At 33.9% G+C, this 21,409-nt stretch overlaps 1 protein-coding gene across 1 annotated transcript; it reads left to right on the top strand.

Annotated features, from left to right (window-relative positions):
- The first annotated feature begins 8,244 nt into the window (after positions 1–8,244).
- Positions 8,245–14,870, top strand: JMJD7 (Jumonji domain containing 7). Its single transcript, XM_089648674.1, has 5 exons — positions 8,245–8,356; positions 8,438–8,591; positions 9,989–10,147; positions 11,428–11,594; positions 14,269–14,870. Exons 1-5 carry the CDS (start codon positions 8,305–8,307, stop codon positions 14,847–14,849), a joined length of 1,113 nt encoding a protein of 370 aa, XP_089504800.1. The 5' UTR covers positions 8,245–8,304; the 3' UTR covers positions 14,850–14,870.
- Positions 14,871–21,409: the final 6,539 nt, after the last annotated feature.

Genomic DNA, 21,409 nt, shown 5'->3' with positions numbered 1-21,409 from the left:
GCGGTGTTTCTACTTGTCAAATGTCAAAAAATTACAGCTTTAAAAGTAACATCTACCGAAATAGCGGGCTATTCAAAATAACACCTCTTATTGGAAAACCCTGTTTAAGTCGGAACAGAATACATACAAATGTCAGTACAAACAATTTTACATTGGCATCAAAATATCAAAAATACAACACTGCATAATAATTTTTAAAGACAGGATTAGTAGAACATAAAAAAAAATAAGAGTAAACAAATAAAGTAAAAATGAAAGATATACAAATATGGATTTACTGATTTTCATTTTTATTAATGGCGTAGTTTCTACTTGTCAAATGTTAAAAAATTACAGCTTTAAAAGTAACATCTACCGAAATGGTGGGCTATTCAAAATAACACCTCTTATTGGAAAACCCTGTGCCATGTAGATCCGAACCTATTGCTCGATGATTAGAACAACAGATTGACAGACCATTGCACATTAGTAATATTAAATATATTGTACGTTTTTATTAATTGCATCACACGTACGAACTTCAACATGTTCTCGCCCTGAGAAAAAAAAGGCAAAAAAGCTGGAATCTCCTGATCTTCACCTGACCTCAAAATATGACTTAAATGAACTCTTAGATTGGGTCAGATAATAACAACAATTTTGACAGGTCCAAATGCCAAATGGCCATTGATTAAGCCGACATTAGATCACGGATTGCAGATATATCATCGTATTGATACGTGTATTGTGCAGAGGCGGTTCCTTGGTGTGTGTATTGAACTGCTTGTAGTAAATCTTTATATAACTTACAACGCTATCAAATATGTTTTAAGATTTTCACGGCCAAAAGTATTTTTGTTATTTGTTTTTGGAGTGTTATGCCGTGTTGCGCTAACTCCTTCTTTAGCCAACGTTTCGGACAGCATTGCAGAGTCCATCATCAGGGCAGATGTGTTATTTGGTTATTTTGTTATTAAATAACACATCTGCCCTGATGATGGACACTGCAATGCTGTCCAAAACGTTGGCTAAAGAAGGAGTTAGCGCAACACGGCATAACACCCCAAAAACAAATAATAAAACCCTATCTTTTCCCCAGCCATCGACATACCAAAGGCCTCAAATTTGAGCTATCTTATAGCTTCTGGTACAAGACTCCCGCGCATATTGTCGTGCATATTTCGTTATACACAAAACCTTGTTTTACCCATACTGCACGCACAAATTTTGCACCACTTTGGCCATGCGTAATCAAATACGTCTGGAAGGAATACTAATGTATCACAATGTTAGCGCTATAACATTCACGTAAAGGCGCTGTAAATTTAGGCGGTTTCGCGAGATTTTCGGCGATGAATAATTTGCGTATCCTTTACAATCTATTTGATTTTGCGAACGCTGACTGGAAAATATTATTATTTGAATTATTTTACTGGTGTAGCTGGAGTGAATGAAATGCAATACCTTCATTATATTAGATAGTATGTACATTTTATAAGAGAAATGCACTGCTGGCAATTTCAATCGCAAGCCGCCTCTGGTATTGTGTATGGTTATTCTTGAGCACTTTTATTAAGATTTATCGATGAATAACACCATTGATGTATCGTGATAATTTGCAATTATCATCTACTTACCAATCGCCTCGATAAGACACCTCACTATCCAGCGATACTCCAACATCTGACACTTCCCATACATTCCAATGGCAACCTGCTAAACTAATAACCCTCATAAGACCTTAACTGCTTTTTGCTTATGTATAAAAAAACATAAAGCGGCTATTAACTCTGTCTTTGATGGTAATAAAACACCTTCTTATATGTATATACTTCGATATATTTAATAATATTATTTAAAAGCATTATCATACATCAATAATGTACTTATTTACTTGTAAAATAACTTTTGGTTATTTATTATTATTATGTTACTTATTATTATTATTATCTACTTAATTATCGTATTAATATTTGCTTTAATTATTGTCTAGCTAAATTATTTACTTACTTACTTTTTATTATAATATTATCTACTTACCTATCGGTTATTATTTACCTTTTTTTTATTTAGTTATTTTTATTTTTTCTTATAATCTATTATTCATACTATCTATGTTGTAATTGTTAGTATGGTTACCCTATGCTTGTGTCTGATAAGCCAGCACAGGTACCTTGTACTTTAGTTAACAGAAGAATATTATTGTTGCCAACTTACTTAATAATGCTTCTTTTGTTGACTTTTTTGTTTTTATTTTTTTCATACATTTGTTACCAAAATTTTGTTTTTTTTTGTCTACCGGTCTCGAAACGTCCGTGTCATAAACTTTTCTTTTTTGGTTTAAATTTAATTTAATGTTGTTATTATTTTAAATTTACATATATATATTTTTTTAAATGATATTATTGTAAAACTGCACATCTTGATACAGGAATGCCCTAGTGAGATGTGCAGAGTATGCTTTTTATGTAAAAACTGTTTTTTGAATGAAATAAATAAATAAAAAATAAAAAAATAAACTAAATATATCAAAACGCATAAAAATGCGTTTGGACCACAGACATAGGAATTAATAGACGAGAAGATAATGGCGAGGGGTAAAATCAACTGTTGAAGAACGAAGGGAGTGAAGCTGACTGTGATTCGTCAATAAATCAATCTGACAGTAAATAGGCATCTCGCATTATAATATCACCATTTACTTCTTAAAAGTAAAATCTGCTTTTGAATGAATAAACATTTTTACATGGGAGCGCAAATTACTCGCCACGTTATGAACAAATTTGCGAAGTCCAAATTCGGCAAAAAAATTCGGTTCTATTTTCAGAGTCGAATATTTCGTTTAAGTATTTAGTTAAGACACTTTTATAAATGTTCATAATTTACTTCCCAGCAACCAACCAGCTTTGTGTTTCGCGTCCAGACGTTTCACGATGTGAATATGCTTAAAATAAAGTAAAATAATGCTTATATATGGAATGTAATACGACAATTGGGTTTATTCTCTTTTTCACATCTATTTTAAAAGTTTTCATAGTACAAGTCAACATTTTGCCGTGTTATTTCGTAAAATGAACCGATGATGCCTCGACCATAGTTCGCACAAGAATGATGACGTCACGTTTTCAAATTTCACTTGAGGCCATACGCGAGCACAGCCGGTTCCAATGGAACCGGTATGGGGAGTGGGGATAATACGCTTTTAATCACTTAGGGCAGGTCTACTAATATTCATATGTCTATGGTTTGGACCATCAAAATTGACGATGATTTATAAATTCAACATGAACACAGAATGCTTCATGGAACTAACACATCTTTGCTGAATTAACATTTAAATTTGTATAATTATATTTTATTGGTGTAATCCAATGTTAACGTAATCAAGAACATTTTATTTGCTAACATTTAACGGACTCCAATATTTTACCAACTAACTTGTTATCATTTTATTGGTATCTTGAAAAATGACTTAGGAGTGTTTTTGTTGTTTGTAATTATTACATCTCATCGCACTAAACTGCAACTGTAAACTGCACACACGAAACCTACTTCTTGCAATATTCTAAACATTTTATTAATATTAGTAAAAATACTAATTAGAAAGTGCAAAACACCGCCACCAAATACTAAATAATTTAATTTGTCGCCATTGAGAGGAATGTCAACTTCGATATCCTATACTAGCGCCTCTGGCGGCCAGTGTTGTAGTTTGACGTATTTTGATTGAACTTAGTTCCGATACGGTTCTCGGAGTATTAAATTTAATAGTTTTAACTTTGGTCAGTTTTAAAGCAGCTGCTAGTGAAATGCAATCATGGATAATTTGAATATTTAAAATCAGTCAATTATCACAATCAGCTGTGCCCAATGGCTAACGACAATTGCACAAGATGGCGGGTGAAACAATCCACAGCGAAAAAACTTTCCTTTTTAAATAGTGTAGATTATTTGACATGGATTTATAATTCGAAATGGTCAAGAAGTCACAGTGACGCGAAATATTACTGTGAAGTTTTGAGATTTAAATATCTTGTAACAAAGTGTATTCGCTTTACTTACAATAAATAAGTACCTACCCACTAAAAACTAGACACCTAATAATTGTTATTATTCTGATTAATGGCCTGGACTCGCCTGCGACCATTTTTTACAAATTATATCTTTAAAAAATTCCAACTTCGCACTAGATTTACTCTAAAACAAAAGTCCAAACCAAAAAATTACACTAAAAAAAACACTAAAAAATCAACTCCAAATGTTTTTTACATTATATGAATACCGCACAAGAGTCCCAAGTTGGCCTCTCAAAAGCTGGGCGTACTGTACAGGGCCCGCAGATACTTTAATAGTACACAACTGCTGACCCTGTACAAATCGCAAGTGCGCCCTACTGTCGAATTTGGCAGCCATCTCTGGTCCGGAGCCCCTAAATAGCTGAAAAAAACCCTTGACTCTGTGCAGAAACGGGCGGTCCGTTTGATAGATTCCCCAATCTTAACAAACGGACTGCAATCTTTAGAGCACAGGCGTCAGGTAGGTATGCTGTCCTTGTTCTATCGGTATTACAATGGAAGATGCTCTGAGGAACTAACGTCATTGATCCCTTCGGCACCGGTGGGTAGTCGGGATACACGCCAAACGCGCGCCCAACATTTGTACACGGTTGACATTTGTCACATGAGAACGGGTCGCTTCTATGATTCGTTCTTAAGTTCAACAGCTCGGCTGTGGAACGTACTGCCGGCCTCTGTGATTCCTCCCTCCTACAACATGGGACTCTTCAAGACCTATGTTCACTCCTTCCTCTCCACAAAAAGACCCTCCACACAGCATCCCCAAAGATGACATAGGCCCTGAGGGAAATTATTTTCTTCAGGGCCTCCTGTGTGGAGTTAATATAAAAAAAAACTGCTCCCAACCGTCTGGAGCCAGTGAGACTATGGCATCCCCAGCTGGGATATATTGTCAGGCTGAAGGGTGGGGGAAGGGGAAGGAGATGAGGAAGAGGAAGTTGGGGAAGTATCTGGCTATTCAGATCTGGTCACCAAACACGGCTGAAGCCATTTAAAGAAACATTTCAATTATGAATGGTGTGCTTACACCAGGGTGATACTGAGAGTATCTTCCACTTAGAAATATGATGTAGACTCACCAGTTTCCCGCTTGTAGGTACTACGAGTTTCCGGACACCGTGTATAACTAACCTGACCATACGTCCCGTTTTCAACGGGCCGCTCCGTTTTTGGTAATTTCAGTAATGAGATATAAATTAAGAACAAAATGTTTATAAAGGTTATACTAGGCTGACTGTATCTCAATACTTTAACTTATCCGTGCTGCAGTTAGTTTGGGTAAATTTCAGATAAATTTTGCCAAGAAGTACAAAAGTAGATACTGGATGTAAACGGTAAATGAAAAAGGATTTATTAAGGCGATGCCATACGTAGTACTTAATGCAAAATCATGTGTTTTTGGTTTGAAAATTTGGTCGCCTAGAAATGTTTCAGATGCTTTAATTTAGACGAATACATCTTGGCCTTTGAAAAAATCGAGTATTTTTTTGATAAGTATTTTTATAAGCCCAGAAAAAAATAATGTAATGGCCTATGAAAACTGCTTTAAAGTTCAAAATCTCCTACTTACGAACCCATTTTCGGTTATGATTTTATTGTATAATGTGGCAAATTAAGTTATTTACAAAATAAAATGAAAGGCATTTTTTGACCATGTTTTTTTCTTACATAAATCAAAACAGGCGGATGGTGTTAAGCGGGAATTTAAACCTTATCGCCATCTACGTAAGGGTTGTTATTGATAGCGGCTCAATTTAAAATACTACACGACGTAGTGCATCGCCTTAATAAAAATATATACAGAAGTATTCTATAAATATTCTACATTTTCAGTAGGAACACGTGACAGAGTGGGGTATTTTGAAAATTTCCATGTGAAATCGGTTCAGAAACAATAATCTCCATCATGTGAACTGTTTTATAAATTATTGAGTACATTATTTTTACAGGGTTTTAAGGCCCCGTAGAAAGCGTTCAAAGATGGTTTGAAGGGGAGATAATATGTAAATATGAATGTTAGAGGGAGCGCGCTAATATTAAAAATCGATAATAATTAAGCGAAAATTATGAAAATATTTAATAAAACACGACTCGTTTGAAATAGAGCAAAAATCTCTCGACAAATGCTTTAGTTGCATTTAAAGATACACTGTGAATTTTTTCATACCTATGACATATTAAACAACAGAACAAAACGTGTTTTTAATAATTTTCGGAGCTTACTTTGCGATTTTTTTCTATCGAGGGAATTTAATATAATTTTCGTTTCATGACAAATGTATAGATATTATCTACAAAAATATATTTTTTAAAGTTAACGAGAAACTTGTTATAATTGGTAGAAATAAGGTATGCGGGGGTTAAGGGACCTACTTGACTAACTTTAATCTGTGATTTCTGACATTAGAAGTAAGAGTAAAAATTGTTAATGAAATTTTGCTGATTTTTATAAATATGTTTTTTTTCTTTATCTTTAAATACAACCAATAAAAATCTTCCACGTGCCGTCGCTGTTCACTCAACCGAGTAACTGCCCAAATTATCACCATTTTTCTAACTGTCCAATATACCCAATTTTTTATGTTTTAAGTTGACAAAAACCGGACACCAAAATTTCATTTGCATTTTTTACTCCAAATAATGTCAAGAATCCCTGTTTAAAGTAAGTCAATTACGTTCCTTTACACCCTGCATAAATATCTGCCTGACACTAATGCATTTATATGTCTGCCTGACACCAATGCATGTTCTCCCTAATGGCCAAGTTTCAGCACTAGAAGGTATTTTAATTACTAAGGTGAATATAAAATAAGAAATAAAAAATGTCACTCTTAGAATCATCATAATACAATATATTAAATAATATTTGTTCACCAGACAAACATATTAGAACATCAAGAAACGCCACACAACGAGTCCCACCAGATCGGTACTGAGTACATATTTTTACTCTAGAATTAATTTCAAATACTCCACTCGAGCGATCTTTGACATTTTATGGTAAGTTTGCAAAAACGCTTTGAGCGATCGCTTGTCATAATGTGCCAAATTTATAGAAACTAAAAATATGGAATAAACAGTGAAATCTAAGTGGATTTATAAATTTATATTCATCATTTAAAATATCCTTTAATTCATAATTTAAACCATCATCTAATTCATCATTTAAACTTTAAACCATAATTTAATTCATCATTTAAACTTTAAACCATCATTTAATTATGATTTAAGATTTTCACGGCCAAAAGTATTTTTGTTATTTGTTTTTGGGGTGTTATGCCGTGTCGCGCTAACTCCTTCTTTAGCCAACGTTTCGGACAGCATTGCAGTGTCCATCATCAACCTGTCCACCTTCAACACATCTACCCTGATGATGGACACTGCAATGCTGTCCGAAACGTTGGCTAAAGAAGGAGTTAGCGCAACACGGCATAACACCCCAAAAACAAATAACAAAAACATCATTTAATTCATCATTTAAACCGTAATTTAAACGGCAGTAACAATGATATTTGAACTAATGTGTAAAATGTATATATATGCAAGCAATCACTCGGGTGGATATTCTACATTTTCAGTTATTTATCATAAAATCAAATGTGACGTAATAAAATAATTTTATTACTGCCTCGCTGTTTCCAACCACGGTCCAAACAATCATAAGCCGTTATAACTGCATTAACAACACAAAAATAAAATAACAATAGTTCATTATGCACCACTTTGCATTCAAATCAGTTCAATATTTAATCAAACAAGATGGCTATCAGGCAATTTCCCCTCACCAAAGATTTCGATTCAATGCCATTCATACAAAATCGCACTATTGCTTTGTCCAGGGCTTTTTAGGTCCACGTTTTTAACAACCAACATAATAATAACATAACAACAACCCCGTTGTTTCATAACAACCAACCCCGATTTTATTCGTAATCTTACTCTACGTCATTTTACAGTTACAGTAATATTAAATTATATAATTTAAAAATAAAACAGAGACAATATAATATAATAAATTGAAAATCAGTCATTAAAAGTAGGAACTAAATTAAAATAAAGTTATTTTTCATAATAGTTAACTTGACAGCCTGCGACAGAATTCCATAGACAAAATAATGAAGTTGTCAAAGTGTCAGATTCAAATAAACAAACATTTTCAGCCTATGGTGTTTTCTTTATTCTCTGTTCACCATTTTCTCCGTAAAATGCTTTGAAATTACATTTTATTGAGTGAAATATCAAAATTACAATGGCTGTAAACGTTAAAGAGTGCTTCGAGCTTCTGAGGACCGAGTCTTCGGGTATATTTCGCGATTTGTGTCTCATAATATAAATCAAGTTAATACGCTTGATGATAACGCCTCTTTCTTTACACATTTCAGAACTTTATCTGGACCAAGAAATAGCGACGGAGTACGAACTGCCGGACGCTTTGGAGTTTTACAGGAACTATGTATCCAAGAATATCCCAGTTTTGTTCAAAAACTGTGTCGCAAATTGGCCTGCAGTTCAGAAATGGAACATAAACTATCTAAGGTACTCACTAAAGCAATAATTGCACGTTATTTATTCTGTTATTAACGAAGATATATATACTATCTACGGTACTAAAGCAGTAATTGCAACTTATTTATTCTGTTATTAACGAAGATATAAACTATCTAAGGTACTCACTAAAGCAGTAATTGCACGTTATTTATTCTGTTATTAACGAAGATATAAACTATCTAAGGTATTAAAGCAGTAATTGCAAGTTATTTATTCTGTTATTAACAAAGATATAAACTCTCTAAGGTACTCACTAAAACAGTAATTGCACATTATTTATTATGTTATTAACTAAGATATAAACTATCTAAGGTACTAAAGACGTAATTGCACATTACTTATTCTGTTATTAACGAAGATATAAGTAGAGACGATAAAACTTCGCAATTTTTTTATCATAACACATGTTTTGTTTTGAGAATTGTAAATAATCAAATATCTCCCACCAAAAACATAATGTTATTTTCTTTTAAACATTGTATCTTGTAATCCTTCATATTACAGTTTTATAAATAACTGTATATTGCAATCTTAAACAAAAGCATTAAAACTAATTTGACATGGGTTTTTTTTGTAATATTTTCCTTCGTATTATATATAACTGCTTGCCATTGTGCAAAACAATAATTAGTAGTTCTGTGAACAGTACGCCTCGCAAAAAGTGTGTTTCTATTTTTCTCTTACTTAATAAATCAAATCTACAATTTCCTCTAAATTCTTAAGATTTGTAAGTACGTAAGCAAATAGCTACCTACTTTTATAAATCATAATATGTGTTTTGTGTAAAAAGAAATAATGTTTCAAACAAGGAATTATATGTATAACGTCAAACTTTAAAGTTAAAGTGTTGGAAACAAATCTTACTGATAATACCTAATGTAACAACAAATAACTTTTTAAAGATGGGAGAATTATTACAATCAAACTGAATATTACTCAGTTTTGTAAGACCTATGTAAAATACAATTGTATAAAAAACAATTAAATAAATATATTCCAAGGAAACTTCGCATTTAAGTGATAATTCTTTTTTCAAACTTTCTTCAGGCAGGTAGGTACCATAATATTGATTATTCCTATTTGACAGCTAGAATCAACGCTTATGCGAACTCTGGCGGGATAAAAAGGTAGTATCCAGTATAGCCAGCATCTTGAACTGAAAACTTGACAGACAGACGCGCGCTAGTGATATTGACAGCTTAGTTTATTGTATGGATTCTGTTTAGTTGTGGGCACGGTCGTGCTAGGCTCCCAGAAGAAAGAGTATCTTTCTACCTTCACAGATTACCGACATGTATATGATGTTCCCAGGTCATTCAGGCTACTGACATGTATTTGATGTTCCCAGGTCATCCAGTTTACTGACATGTATTTGATGTTCCCAGGTCAGAGTTGGCGGATAAGGAAGTAACTGTGGCCGTGACCCCAAACGGGTATGCAGACGGCGTGGCGTGGGACGAGACCACTAACAAGGAATACTTTGTGATGCCCGAGGAGAGGTTGATGACTATGGGCGACTTCTTGGACTGTCTCGAGGACAAACGGTAATCATTTAGGATTCATATCTGCCTAGTTGGAAACTATGTTGACTGGACCATAATGTGTTCACACCTGTATTGCAGCTTATCCTCGACACACATATATACTTTATCCTTGTTTACTTTCCCCTAATTCCATAATCTGAACAATTAAAAACTGAGCCAGTTCAGTCTGACGGCCGGCATAGTCCAGTGGTAACGCATTGGACTGCCATTCCGAAGGTCGCGGGTTCGAACCCGGCGTGCGCAAATAAATTTTATTTGATTAATTTGTGTTATTTCACAATTAGTTAATTAAAATAATATATAGTATATTTGCGGCACGTTCCAGAGTGGAAGATACTACCAGTATCGCCCTGGTGTAAGACCACCATTCAGAATTGAAACGTTGCTCCAAATGGCTTTAGCCGTGTTTAGTGACTAGATCTGAATAGCCAGGTACTTCCCCACCTTCCTCTTTCCCTTCCCCACTTACCTTCAGCCTCACAACATCCCCCAATTGGGGATGCCATAGTCTCACTGGCTCCAGACGGGAGCAGTTGGGACTCTTGTGAGGTATTCACTGTAAAAAAAAAAAAAAAAAAAAAAAGTCTAACGAGTTTTCGTATTATTGGAATCTTTGAAACAAATATTTTTAAAAAATTTAAATAATATGCATTCCCGTAGACAGCATTATTATTGATACTGAGTGTAAAGTCTTTTGCATAATGAATGAATTGTGGAATAATAGTCAATAGACTGTAATTAACATAATTTATTATCTGGGATGACAACAGGTAATAAGAGAAATCTGACAATCATGCACTCTTTATATATCTACAGTTGCCTCGCTTTCATGCCTTCTCTCATACAAGACTTTAGTTGCACAATCATTGCACTGAGACCCATTCTGCATTTTAGTTGCACATTCATTACAGTGAGAGACATTCTGTATTTTAGTTGCACATTCATTACACTGAGAGACATCCTGTATTTAAGTTGCGCATTCATTACACTGAGAGACATCCTGTATTTAAGTTGCGCATTCATTACACTGAGAGACATTCTGCTTTTAGTCGCACACTCATTACATTGAGAGACTTTCCGCATTTAGTGAGACACATTCTTTATTTAGTTCCACATTCATTACACTTAGACGTTCTGCGTTTTGTTGCACATTCATTGCACCTTAGACAATTCTGCGTAGCTCTTATTGAATTCCTTATTCCTTTAACAGAAGCCCAGCGCTCTGAATGGTCTTCCATTGCCATTGCTTTCAGTGTTGTTAAGTGTCGATTGTTTTTCAGGGCTGGCTTCATCCCATACATCCAGCGACAGAACTCCAACTTGACGGAGGACCTGGGGGAGTTGATGGGCGACGTGAAGGCCGATATCTCCTTCGCCAGTGAGGCCTTCGGCAAGCTGCCCGACGCCATCAACTTTTGGATGGGCGACAGCCGCGCCATCACTTCCAGTGAGCATTCATCTTGACTTGGAGACTAAACTTCTTACTGGTCAAGTTTTATGATCAAACACAATACACTAATCTGAGATGAAGAGCTAGAGGAGTGTTAGAAATTACCTGGTCATTGAGGTTTAGGCACTAAGTTATGTAAATGTTTCTTAGTGCAATAGTTAATCAATTGTGTAATTGAAAAAGAGATTATGAAAACAGTGCGCAATATAGTTGTGAACGATGAATACTTAAAGCAGGTGGATGAGTTTGTGTATTTGGGAAGGATGTTAACGAGAGATGGAAAAGCTGATAGAGGTATTGAAAGAAGGGTAAATGCAGTTAACTCCATTAACGAAGGACTGAACCCGGTTTGCGCTAACAAAAAACCGGCCAAAGAAGCGAAGCTAGCAGTCCACAATGGAGTGCTGGTACCTACCGTGATTTATGACAGTGAGGCATGGAACTGGCAGAGGAAGGATGAAAGTAGACCAAATGCTGTAGAAATGAGATCCCTGAGGCGTAGGTGTAGTAAAACCATATACGATTGTGTGAGAAATGTGGAGCTCCGCAAAGAATGCCAGGCTGATGTAAACTTAATGAGTAAGAATAAGAAAGAAACGCTCAGATGCGTTGGGCATGTAGAGCGAATGAACGAAGAAAGGAGTGTAAAGAGAATATATGACGCTAATGTGAATTGTAGAAGAAATCGGGGACGCCCAAGGAAGACATGGTACTACCAAGTGAATCAGATACTGGAGCCGGGCCATGTCAAGAGTCAGAATAATAGAAGAGTATGTATGAATGTTGCAAGAGGTGTGTGCCAAGACGCTAGTTTGGCGGTCCATCCTCTCTGCATACACATGCGGAGAAACGGCATGATGGTTAGTTGGTTAGCGTACTTTTAACACTAATAGTGAGTCATGCGACTGCCGCAAATGAAATGTTTGAGTTGTGCAATTTGAAATGTTGGTTTATATAATTAACAATGCTGCCCTGTTACGATAGCGGCTGAACCAAATCTATTAAACACGCTCAACTTTCCAATAACAGACATAAATATGTGCTAAAAAAGCCAAACGATATCCAATTGATTTTGGCTTAAAACCATTTTCTATCAATCCAGTTTTTGCTTCTCTAACTTTGCTCGTTTTCAAGGTCGTTATTGTGATTGTTATGCTTTTTGTTGGTTTCTTTTTTCCTCTGTCCTTGGAAATTAAAGAGACAGACATATTTTTAAATCGCCTTTCCTTTTAATCTAATCTTTAATCAAAAAGGTGGTATTTGAAAACAAATAATTATGTATCTATTTACACTTGAGCGATAGCTACCCAATTTTGGTTTGTGATTTTTATGAATTATAAATTTATTGATTTTTTTTATAAAACTTAAAAATATGAGATAGACGGTGAAATCTATATTGATTCATTGGCTTTATACCGCAGTAAGCAGTTCTCAGGCCTCTGGCATATTCTTTCAGATCGTCAGATTATTTCCGCTTTGCAATAAAATCCAAATAAATGGAATATTTCTGAATTATATCCGGGGGTTAATGCTAGAAATGCCTATGTCAGTTTTTGGTAATTTTAGTTAGTTAGTTACCAGAAAGTACTGTGTACGTCCCTTATTTGAATGCTATGAATACCTATGTCATTGAAATTGAACTATTCACATGAAGTTGTGGCCTATCCAATGTACAAGTCAATAAACAATCTTCATTTCTGAGCGTTTACGATATTTCACATAGGCACTTCTAGCATTAAGGCTCAAATATATTTACCCCTTTGCTCATGGACATTTTTCGGATTTTGCAGGGCTGATAAGCGGTCATTTATGATACATTAATGGTTGTTTGTCAGTTGTGTAGGGTTAGTTTGGAGCGCATTTGTCAGTAAGGCACTTTTTGGTTTCCTTGTGAATCTTTTATAAACTAATTGAAATTTGAATTTTATGATCTATTTATTTTATTCGTTTTACACCCGTAGGGCTTTTACATAAGTATGTGTGGTATAATTTTGACATGATGAATAATTTGGAACATGAGAAAGAAATAATAAAAATAAATTTACAATAGACAAAAAATATGACATGTGATTGAATCGAATTGAAAAATGTATGAATGTGAAGGAAAACAAATGCATTTATTTATTTATGTATTATATCTCACTATAGTTTTTTCTCATAAAAATCAACCTCACTAGAACTAAGCTTATATTGGGGTTAACAATGAACATTTCTTGTAGTGAATTATTTTTGGGGTAACAATATTTCAGACAGCGTTACAGTGTCCATCTTCAGGGCAGATGTCGTGCAGGTTAAGTTCAGGCATAGCTTTACAATAGCCATCAGGTACCGGATACCAAGAATGATGATACCTGGATGACCCTGGATGAACGCTATCCGAAACATTGGCTAAAGAAGGAGGAAGTGCAACACAGCATAATATCCCAAAAATAAATCACTATAATATTTTTGATGTTTGATTTGAAAATCTCAAATCATATCTGTTTTAGAAAGGAATTTTGTAGCATTACGTACATTATGATTGCCATCGCCATAACAAACAGATAGTTGATATTATTTGTTGGTTATGTTTAGGATTAAGAAAACCATTTATTCATAGGTTGAGTTGGAGGAATCAACACGCCACAAACCTCGTCATAAGACTAAATGACTTGTAAACTTTCTATTTCAGTGCACAAAGATCCATACGAGAACATCTACTGCGTGATAGACGGCAAGAAAGACTTCCTCATTATACCGCCAACCGACCTCCCATTTGTCCCATACAAAAAGTACCCAGTCGGTGTGTACGAACAAACCCTACACGATAAAGACAAGTTCAGAATCAAACCCATCTACGACTCTCCCAATCTCGACTCCAGCGTTTCCTCTGTCGAAAAAGACATAAAACAACTCAACAACAGTCAGAGCAACGAGAACATTAAAGATTCTAATAAGAAAGAGAATAAGGAACAGAATTGCACGACCGGGAACAAAGGAAACGACGTTGCGGATCCCGTCTCGCGAACTCTTCCGTGGATCGCAATCGATCCCGTACATCCCGACCTTAAATCCTTCCCCAACTTCAAGAAGGCTCATCTGTTCCACGTGACGGTAGAGAAAGGAGATTGCCTCTACCTGCCCAGTCTGTGGTTCCATCACGTTCGTCAGAGCCACGGATGCATCGCTGTCAACTACTGGTACGATATGGATTATGACATTAAATACTGTTATTTTAAAATGCTGGAAAAAATGTGCAAGTTTGAAGTTTAATTCGTTTCAAACCAATGTGAAGAAATTCAATCTAGTTTGTCAGATTTTTTTTTGGCGTTGAATTGCTAACAGTGAGACTAATTATTAAAAAATTGCCATTATTGTAAGAATAATAATAGTGTCTAGCAAATATCCAGTGGGTAACGAGTAGTGAACTCAAATTGCAACATCGAATTTGCCAAAAAATAACAGATCGTGAATATTTCGTACTTTCATAATTGCACGTTTTTCGTACATGAGTACAATCAGTTTTCTTTCCGTGTTTTGTTAATTTGAATCAAAAAGTGCATTGAATTTATCAATGACTTTTGTATTACAGCAATCGTAGAGTACAGTATTTATTTCCTCACCGTTAATAAGTGTTAAGTGTGAATTAGTGTGGGAAGAAGAAGACGAGAAGTACCAGGGTATACAATGTACAACATGACACAAGTACCAGGGTATACAATGTACAACATGACACAAGTACCAGGGTATACAATGTACAACATGACACAGGTACCAGGGTATACCAGTCAATGATAAATTGAAACATCCTTTCTCCAATGGGAAGCCCCTCTTTATAGTTGTCCCAGAGAGAGGTTGTATGTGAAGTCATCGTTCTTACGTTTTCATACAAGACTTGTGAGACTCATGAGAAGAACGAGGACGATCGGTATTATTATATGATGAAAGTACATACTCTTCACAAATGAATTTCTTTATCGATGGCCTATTTCTATAGTGCAATATATTTAATTATATTTTAAAAATGGCATTTAAAATTTTTTTAAACTAATAGCTCAAGTGAATAAACAAACTGGCGTTTTTCACAAATTTTTAGAAATTTTGAAAGCATAATAATTAAAGGTAATAATGGCGTGCTTGGGATTCTATCTATTTATGTATAGAGAAGAGTGTCTGGCGGGCGGCATGGATTTGATTTTAGTACAAATCTACAGTTTTATTGCGAAATTGATGAAATTTTGCACACTTGACCTTTAAAACAAACCAAGGTCACTGTCTACATAAGATTTCAAAAAATCACCCCATCCTCTTTTCCCACTCACCACAGGAGAATTTTGATATTTTTTTTTTTATTTTTCACATTTCACATTCAAAATTAGAGGAAAATTACTGTCTATATCTGATTTTCGAGGGAACATCGAGGGCTTCAGTTAGTATTTCAATAAAAATACTAAATTAATACTATTTCAACTTCTTTCCATAAATTTTTGTTTGAGTACATTTTGTGATTTCCCTGTCAAACTAGACAATATTTGACTAGTTTCTCTACTGCAGCAGGAACAGAGCCATAATTTATAACGAAATTATATCACTAACACATAAATTGACACTTTTTACTTGTCTCCGTATAGAAATAGGCCATTGTTATGCTTTTCCTCAAATGTGTCTGAAACAATCAATTTTATTTATTGTTAGTTAAAGTGTACACTTTTACATGTAATATTAGCTAAAGTTTACACTTTTAAATGTAATGTTAGTTAAGTGCACACTTTTACATGTAATATTAGCTAAAGTGTACAATTTTACATGTAATGTTTGTTAAAGTGTACACTTTTACATGTAATATTAGCTAAAGTGTACACTTTTACATGTAATTTTAGTTAAAGTGTACACTTTTACATGTAATGTTTGTTAAAGTGTACACTTTTACATGTAATGTTAGTTAAAGTGTACACTTCAACATGTAATGTTTGTTAAAGTGTACACTTTTACATGTAATGTTAGTTAAAGTGTACACTTTAACATTTAATGTTTGTTAATGTGTACACTTTGTGCCACACAAAGGTTGTGTCATTTGATATTTTTAAATATGTACATCAATTTGAAATTCACTTTTGTTTTTGTGAATGAATGCAAATCTTGGAAGTTTAAAAACACCCACTTTCCGACATCCGATTGAGCTGAAACTCAGCAGATAAACTCGTTATCGATGACAATGCATTCTCTCAACTTTTGGTGGCAATCACGCACATACGCACGCGGACATATTTGTATTTCTCTGATATTCGATGACATTACAGCAGTTAAAATATTCAATGAATGTTGGTCTTATCCAATCGGGATTTGGCTCGGTTGGTAGAGTTTCCAGTCCCTGGATAGAATTGTTCAATCCTCGGTCAAACCAAAAAAAATAAATATTAAAATAGATATATTATGGTAAAAAAAAAACTTTGTTTTTTACGGGTTGATTTTTTACTTGTGTAGAAATAGGCGATTATTCTGTCATTTGAAATAATCTTACATGATAAAATCTAATACAGATGACCGCAAATCTCTAATGGCTGCAAAAGTGCCGTTCTTTTGACTGCCGAGTATAACCAGCAAAAAACTATCAACCCAAGACATTAATTAATTATTAAATGTGCAATAATTGCAAACCCCGTTTCTTTTAACACATAAGTTAATCACCAGAAAATAATAAAATATAAATGCAATACCTAATTGATTGTCTTAACTTTGCGGTTTTTGTCTCTTGTGGAAAAAGTGGCCAATACTGACTTGTGCGGAAATGGTTTCGCATGGATGATATTATATTAGCGATTATTTATAATTATAAATCACTGTTAGCATTAGCCTAACAATCTTATTAAACGCTACTAGTGAGTCAATTAATGTGAGATTATTAATTTAATCACCCCTGAGCTTATCGTGTAGTTTTCTAACCAATAGAAAAATATTTTCTTATTAGAATTCATTCTATGCTCCAAGTATCTTCCTAATGAAGTCTACCACAACTATTTTGAATGAATTTTTATCTCTTATTAACACTTAGGGGCCGGTGCCCTGCATTTGCAGTGTTGAAGTATCGTGCCCATGCACAGGACAAAGCACTGCAATTGTAGTGCTTCGTATATTATACATTAATTTTGTCTTTGGATATTACTTCTACTGGATTAGTCCAAGACAAAAATAAAAGTGTCACTTTATCGAGTATGGCATTGTCTACGTTTTGGCTTTAACAAAAAAATAATAAGTTTCTTGCTGTCCCCTAAGGGTTAAAAACTGTATTTTTTTAAAAATGTGTATGTATTTTAAAACTCTGTGTGTGATTTTGCTCTTTGATTATTATATTATTGATATATACTGGGTGTATCGGCACGTACCCGACAAACTTTAACCAGCTTTTCCTTAGCACATTTGGAGTAAAAAATGTTATGGGCACTTTGCTGTCCGGTAACATTTTTTTTCAATTAATAACAAAAAATGATAAAAAAATCCACACTCCGTCACTGTCATTGGCATTGTTTCTCGTGTTCAACAGCTGTTATTAGCAAGTGTGTCAAAAAGCGTGTTCGCTCTTTCATACACACTAAATAATAATAGCTAAAAATGAGACAAATGGTGCCATGCCATTTTGTTGTGGTCGTAAAAGCGCGCCAATGTAGGTACTAATAACTTTGACAAAGGATAAAACAGAGGTGACATGTGGTGAAAATATGAATAGTAAATTTTTTATTAAAAAAAAATGTTACCGGACAGCAAAGTGCCCATAACATTTTTTACTCCAAATGTGCTAAGGAATAGCTGGTTAAAGTTTGTCGAGTACGTGCCGATACACCCTGAATGTATTGTATTTGTTGTTATTAATGTTTGTTGAAATCCAATGTTGTTTTTCATTGTTAGACTATTCTGCTGTTTGTTATTGACGTATTGTTCATATAAATAATACTTATGTGTTGTTATCTTTAAAATTATAAATGTTCACTTTATATATGTACCTAAGAATTTCTTGCACAGAAATAATGTTCATAATGAAATGATGTTTCGAACGCATTGCTTCTGCTTCAGGGCTCTCCTTGCAGCGCAGGACTGTGGGAGTGGAGGCGCCCTTTCTCCAGGGCTATTAAAGTGGGGATCACAATCCTCAGCAAGGAGGCAACAACTATAGAAGAAAAAATCTTAACACACTTCAAGTGGGCGAAAATAGCGTTCCGTTGGAGAAAATGGATTTTGCTCTAAACCAATATATCTTTGAAAATAATGCATATATTTTAATAATTTTTTTTTTTTACGTAATAGTCACCACACCCCAACTATAAAAGTACTGTTTGAAATTAAACCTACTTTGTAATACAACTCCATAAAGGGAACTTAACCACTCAGAACATTAGAACGTCAAAAGACGTAAATATGATAATAGCGGTCAAGACATTAGAACGTCTTTTCACGTAAACACGCGAGATTTTACAAAAATCGATTTATTTCCATCAGTAGTATACGGATTGCCATGATTTAAAAAACAGAGTATCGATAATGAATAACGCTACGCGTCTGTATTCAAGAATATCTATGGAACGTAGAGGTGCATTATCTAAGCCGATTGGATCTGTCATCTTGTTCGTTCATAATTTATTGCGTTTCTAAATAATTTATTAAAAATATTTTAGTTTGCACGGTTAATATTTTGAGGTGACTAATAGTTTTTAATTATATTTCTTCAATATATAAAGTATTATTTCTTTATGATACTCAAGTACATTTTTCACGGCTTTGAAATAATGGTCAGCGATTTTTACATATTTTTGACGTTTTCATAAAATGTATATTTAGAAACGCAAATATTTACGTATAACAACACAATACAATAGTGAATTTCATAATCTTTCCAAAACATTTTTTAGAATGAGGCTACGTTTCCCAAAACGTGAGTTATGAAGCTTTTAGCAAAACTCGTAAATAACACAAAAATTTTCACGTTTTGACAGTTCTCAAAGGAACACACAGTAAATAAAAGTCTTTGTCTGAGAGGTTAAAGTCAGTTTTGGGCTATTTAGTTATAAAAATAGATAGAATGCCTTTACAGACATTCAAGTAGGACCGGCATAAAAGGTAGAACTACCCTTATAATAACAATATTATTTGTACGATTTATATAGCGCCGTTTTTGTGCAAAATCACCTCAAGGGCCCTTCCCACAGCAAGTGTGTTAATAATGATAAAATTACTTTATTTTCTCTCTATAAAAAAGACATTGTGCAATTTTCACTATCTGAAAAATCGACAATAAGAATTTTTGTTCTATAAAGAAACAATTGTGGCAATTTTTCTCTCTGAAAAAAAAACCACAAAGAACAATTTTCACCATTAAAAATGAACAATCAATTCAATTTCCATATAAATAAGCACAAAAAATCATTTTTAATTAAAAAATATCAATTGCATTTTACTGCTTCAACTCCGACATAAAGCGTGAAACAAATATTCGCAATTTGAAACATCATTTCATTATATTTTATTGTACCGTGCCATTTTTGAATATTTCTAAATGTTTCAAATCGTTATTAATTTAAATAATATTTTGACTTTGTTATTTTTTTCTCACTATGCGTGTAATGTTTTATAAAAGTATGATGTTATAAATATTTATTATTAGATATCTTCCTATTCTTAAAGAGTGTTTCATAAAATGTATTAATGTGATTATCTAGCGCACTAAAGTAATCTGTATGTGAAAATTTTGTATGCACTCTTATAATATAACATATCACATTTGAAGTCATTTAGATAAATGTCCAGAAATATATTATTATATGTATCTACTTAAACTTCACTGGAGATAACAACGTCATAAAATGGGCGGGCCTAGCACGACATGATAACAAAACAATATCGTTAGGGTAAACTTAGCTGTCTGTCTGTTAAGTGATATCTCGAGCTTGAACGGCAATCGATAAATCAATCGACGCCGAATGACGACGCATTTCATATACATATTTCGTAGACGTCAAAATGAAACATATCATTTTATTAACCCCCGGAGGCTGACCCCTGCATTTGCAGTGATGAAGAATCGTTCCCATGCACGATACGAAGCACTGCAATAATGTAATGCAAAGTAAAGACGAAAATAAAAATAACAAATAATTATAAGCAATAATTATGTAGTCACCTGAAATATCAATACAAATTGAAAATATCTCCTGAGTAAAATAAATGCCGCCAACGGGAATTGAACCCGCACCTTCCGATGTCCTGTCAGGTGCTCTGAAACCACTGAGCTATGTCGGCTTATTTCCAACCTGCCAAATAAATCAATATGTACTAGTTCCTCAATCAACAATTACTGCTTATTATATATTTTTTTCACCTGTAAACAACCAAATTTATTTTTGTAGGAAAGGCTTTGTTAGTGCTAAATTTCCCACTAGATGGCATCAAGACATATTATATCTACATTTGTTGGCGAAATATTTTGACTTGTCAAATATTATTATTTTTAATGATAAACTAATGTTTATAAGACAATTTATATTAAAATTAAAATGTTACTTTATCAAGTATGGTATTGTTAACAATTTTTTTAACAAAAATATATATTTATTTATTGAAGTTAATTGTCCTCATCTGTGTTAATTATTTTAGGCATTATAGATTGTTTTTTTGACCAACAGTCATTAGTAATTACCTGTGATATTCTGTTTCCCCAAGTTAAATTCTGTCAGCGTTGACAAAAAATAACAAAATTTCAAGTTGATATCTGTACCAAATTTTTTCTGCAATCGTTAGGATGTAGTTACAATGGAATTACCGTTTTATAATACATCTTTGCAAGT

This window comes from Hesperophylax consimilis, chromosome 28 (genome assembly GCF_061612785.1).
Source record: "Hesperophylax consimilis isolate HC1 chromosome 28, BYU_Hcon_1.0, whole genome shotgun sequence".
Taxonomy (NCBI): domain Eukaryota; kingdom Metazoa; phylum Arthropoda; class Insecta; order Trichoptera; family Limnephilidae; genus Hesperophylax; species Hesperophylax consimilis.
Note: the sequence above shows the minus strand (reverse complement) of the source record. Positions and strands in the feature narration are given on the sequence as shown.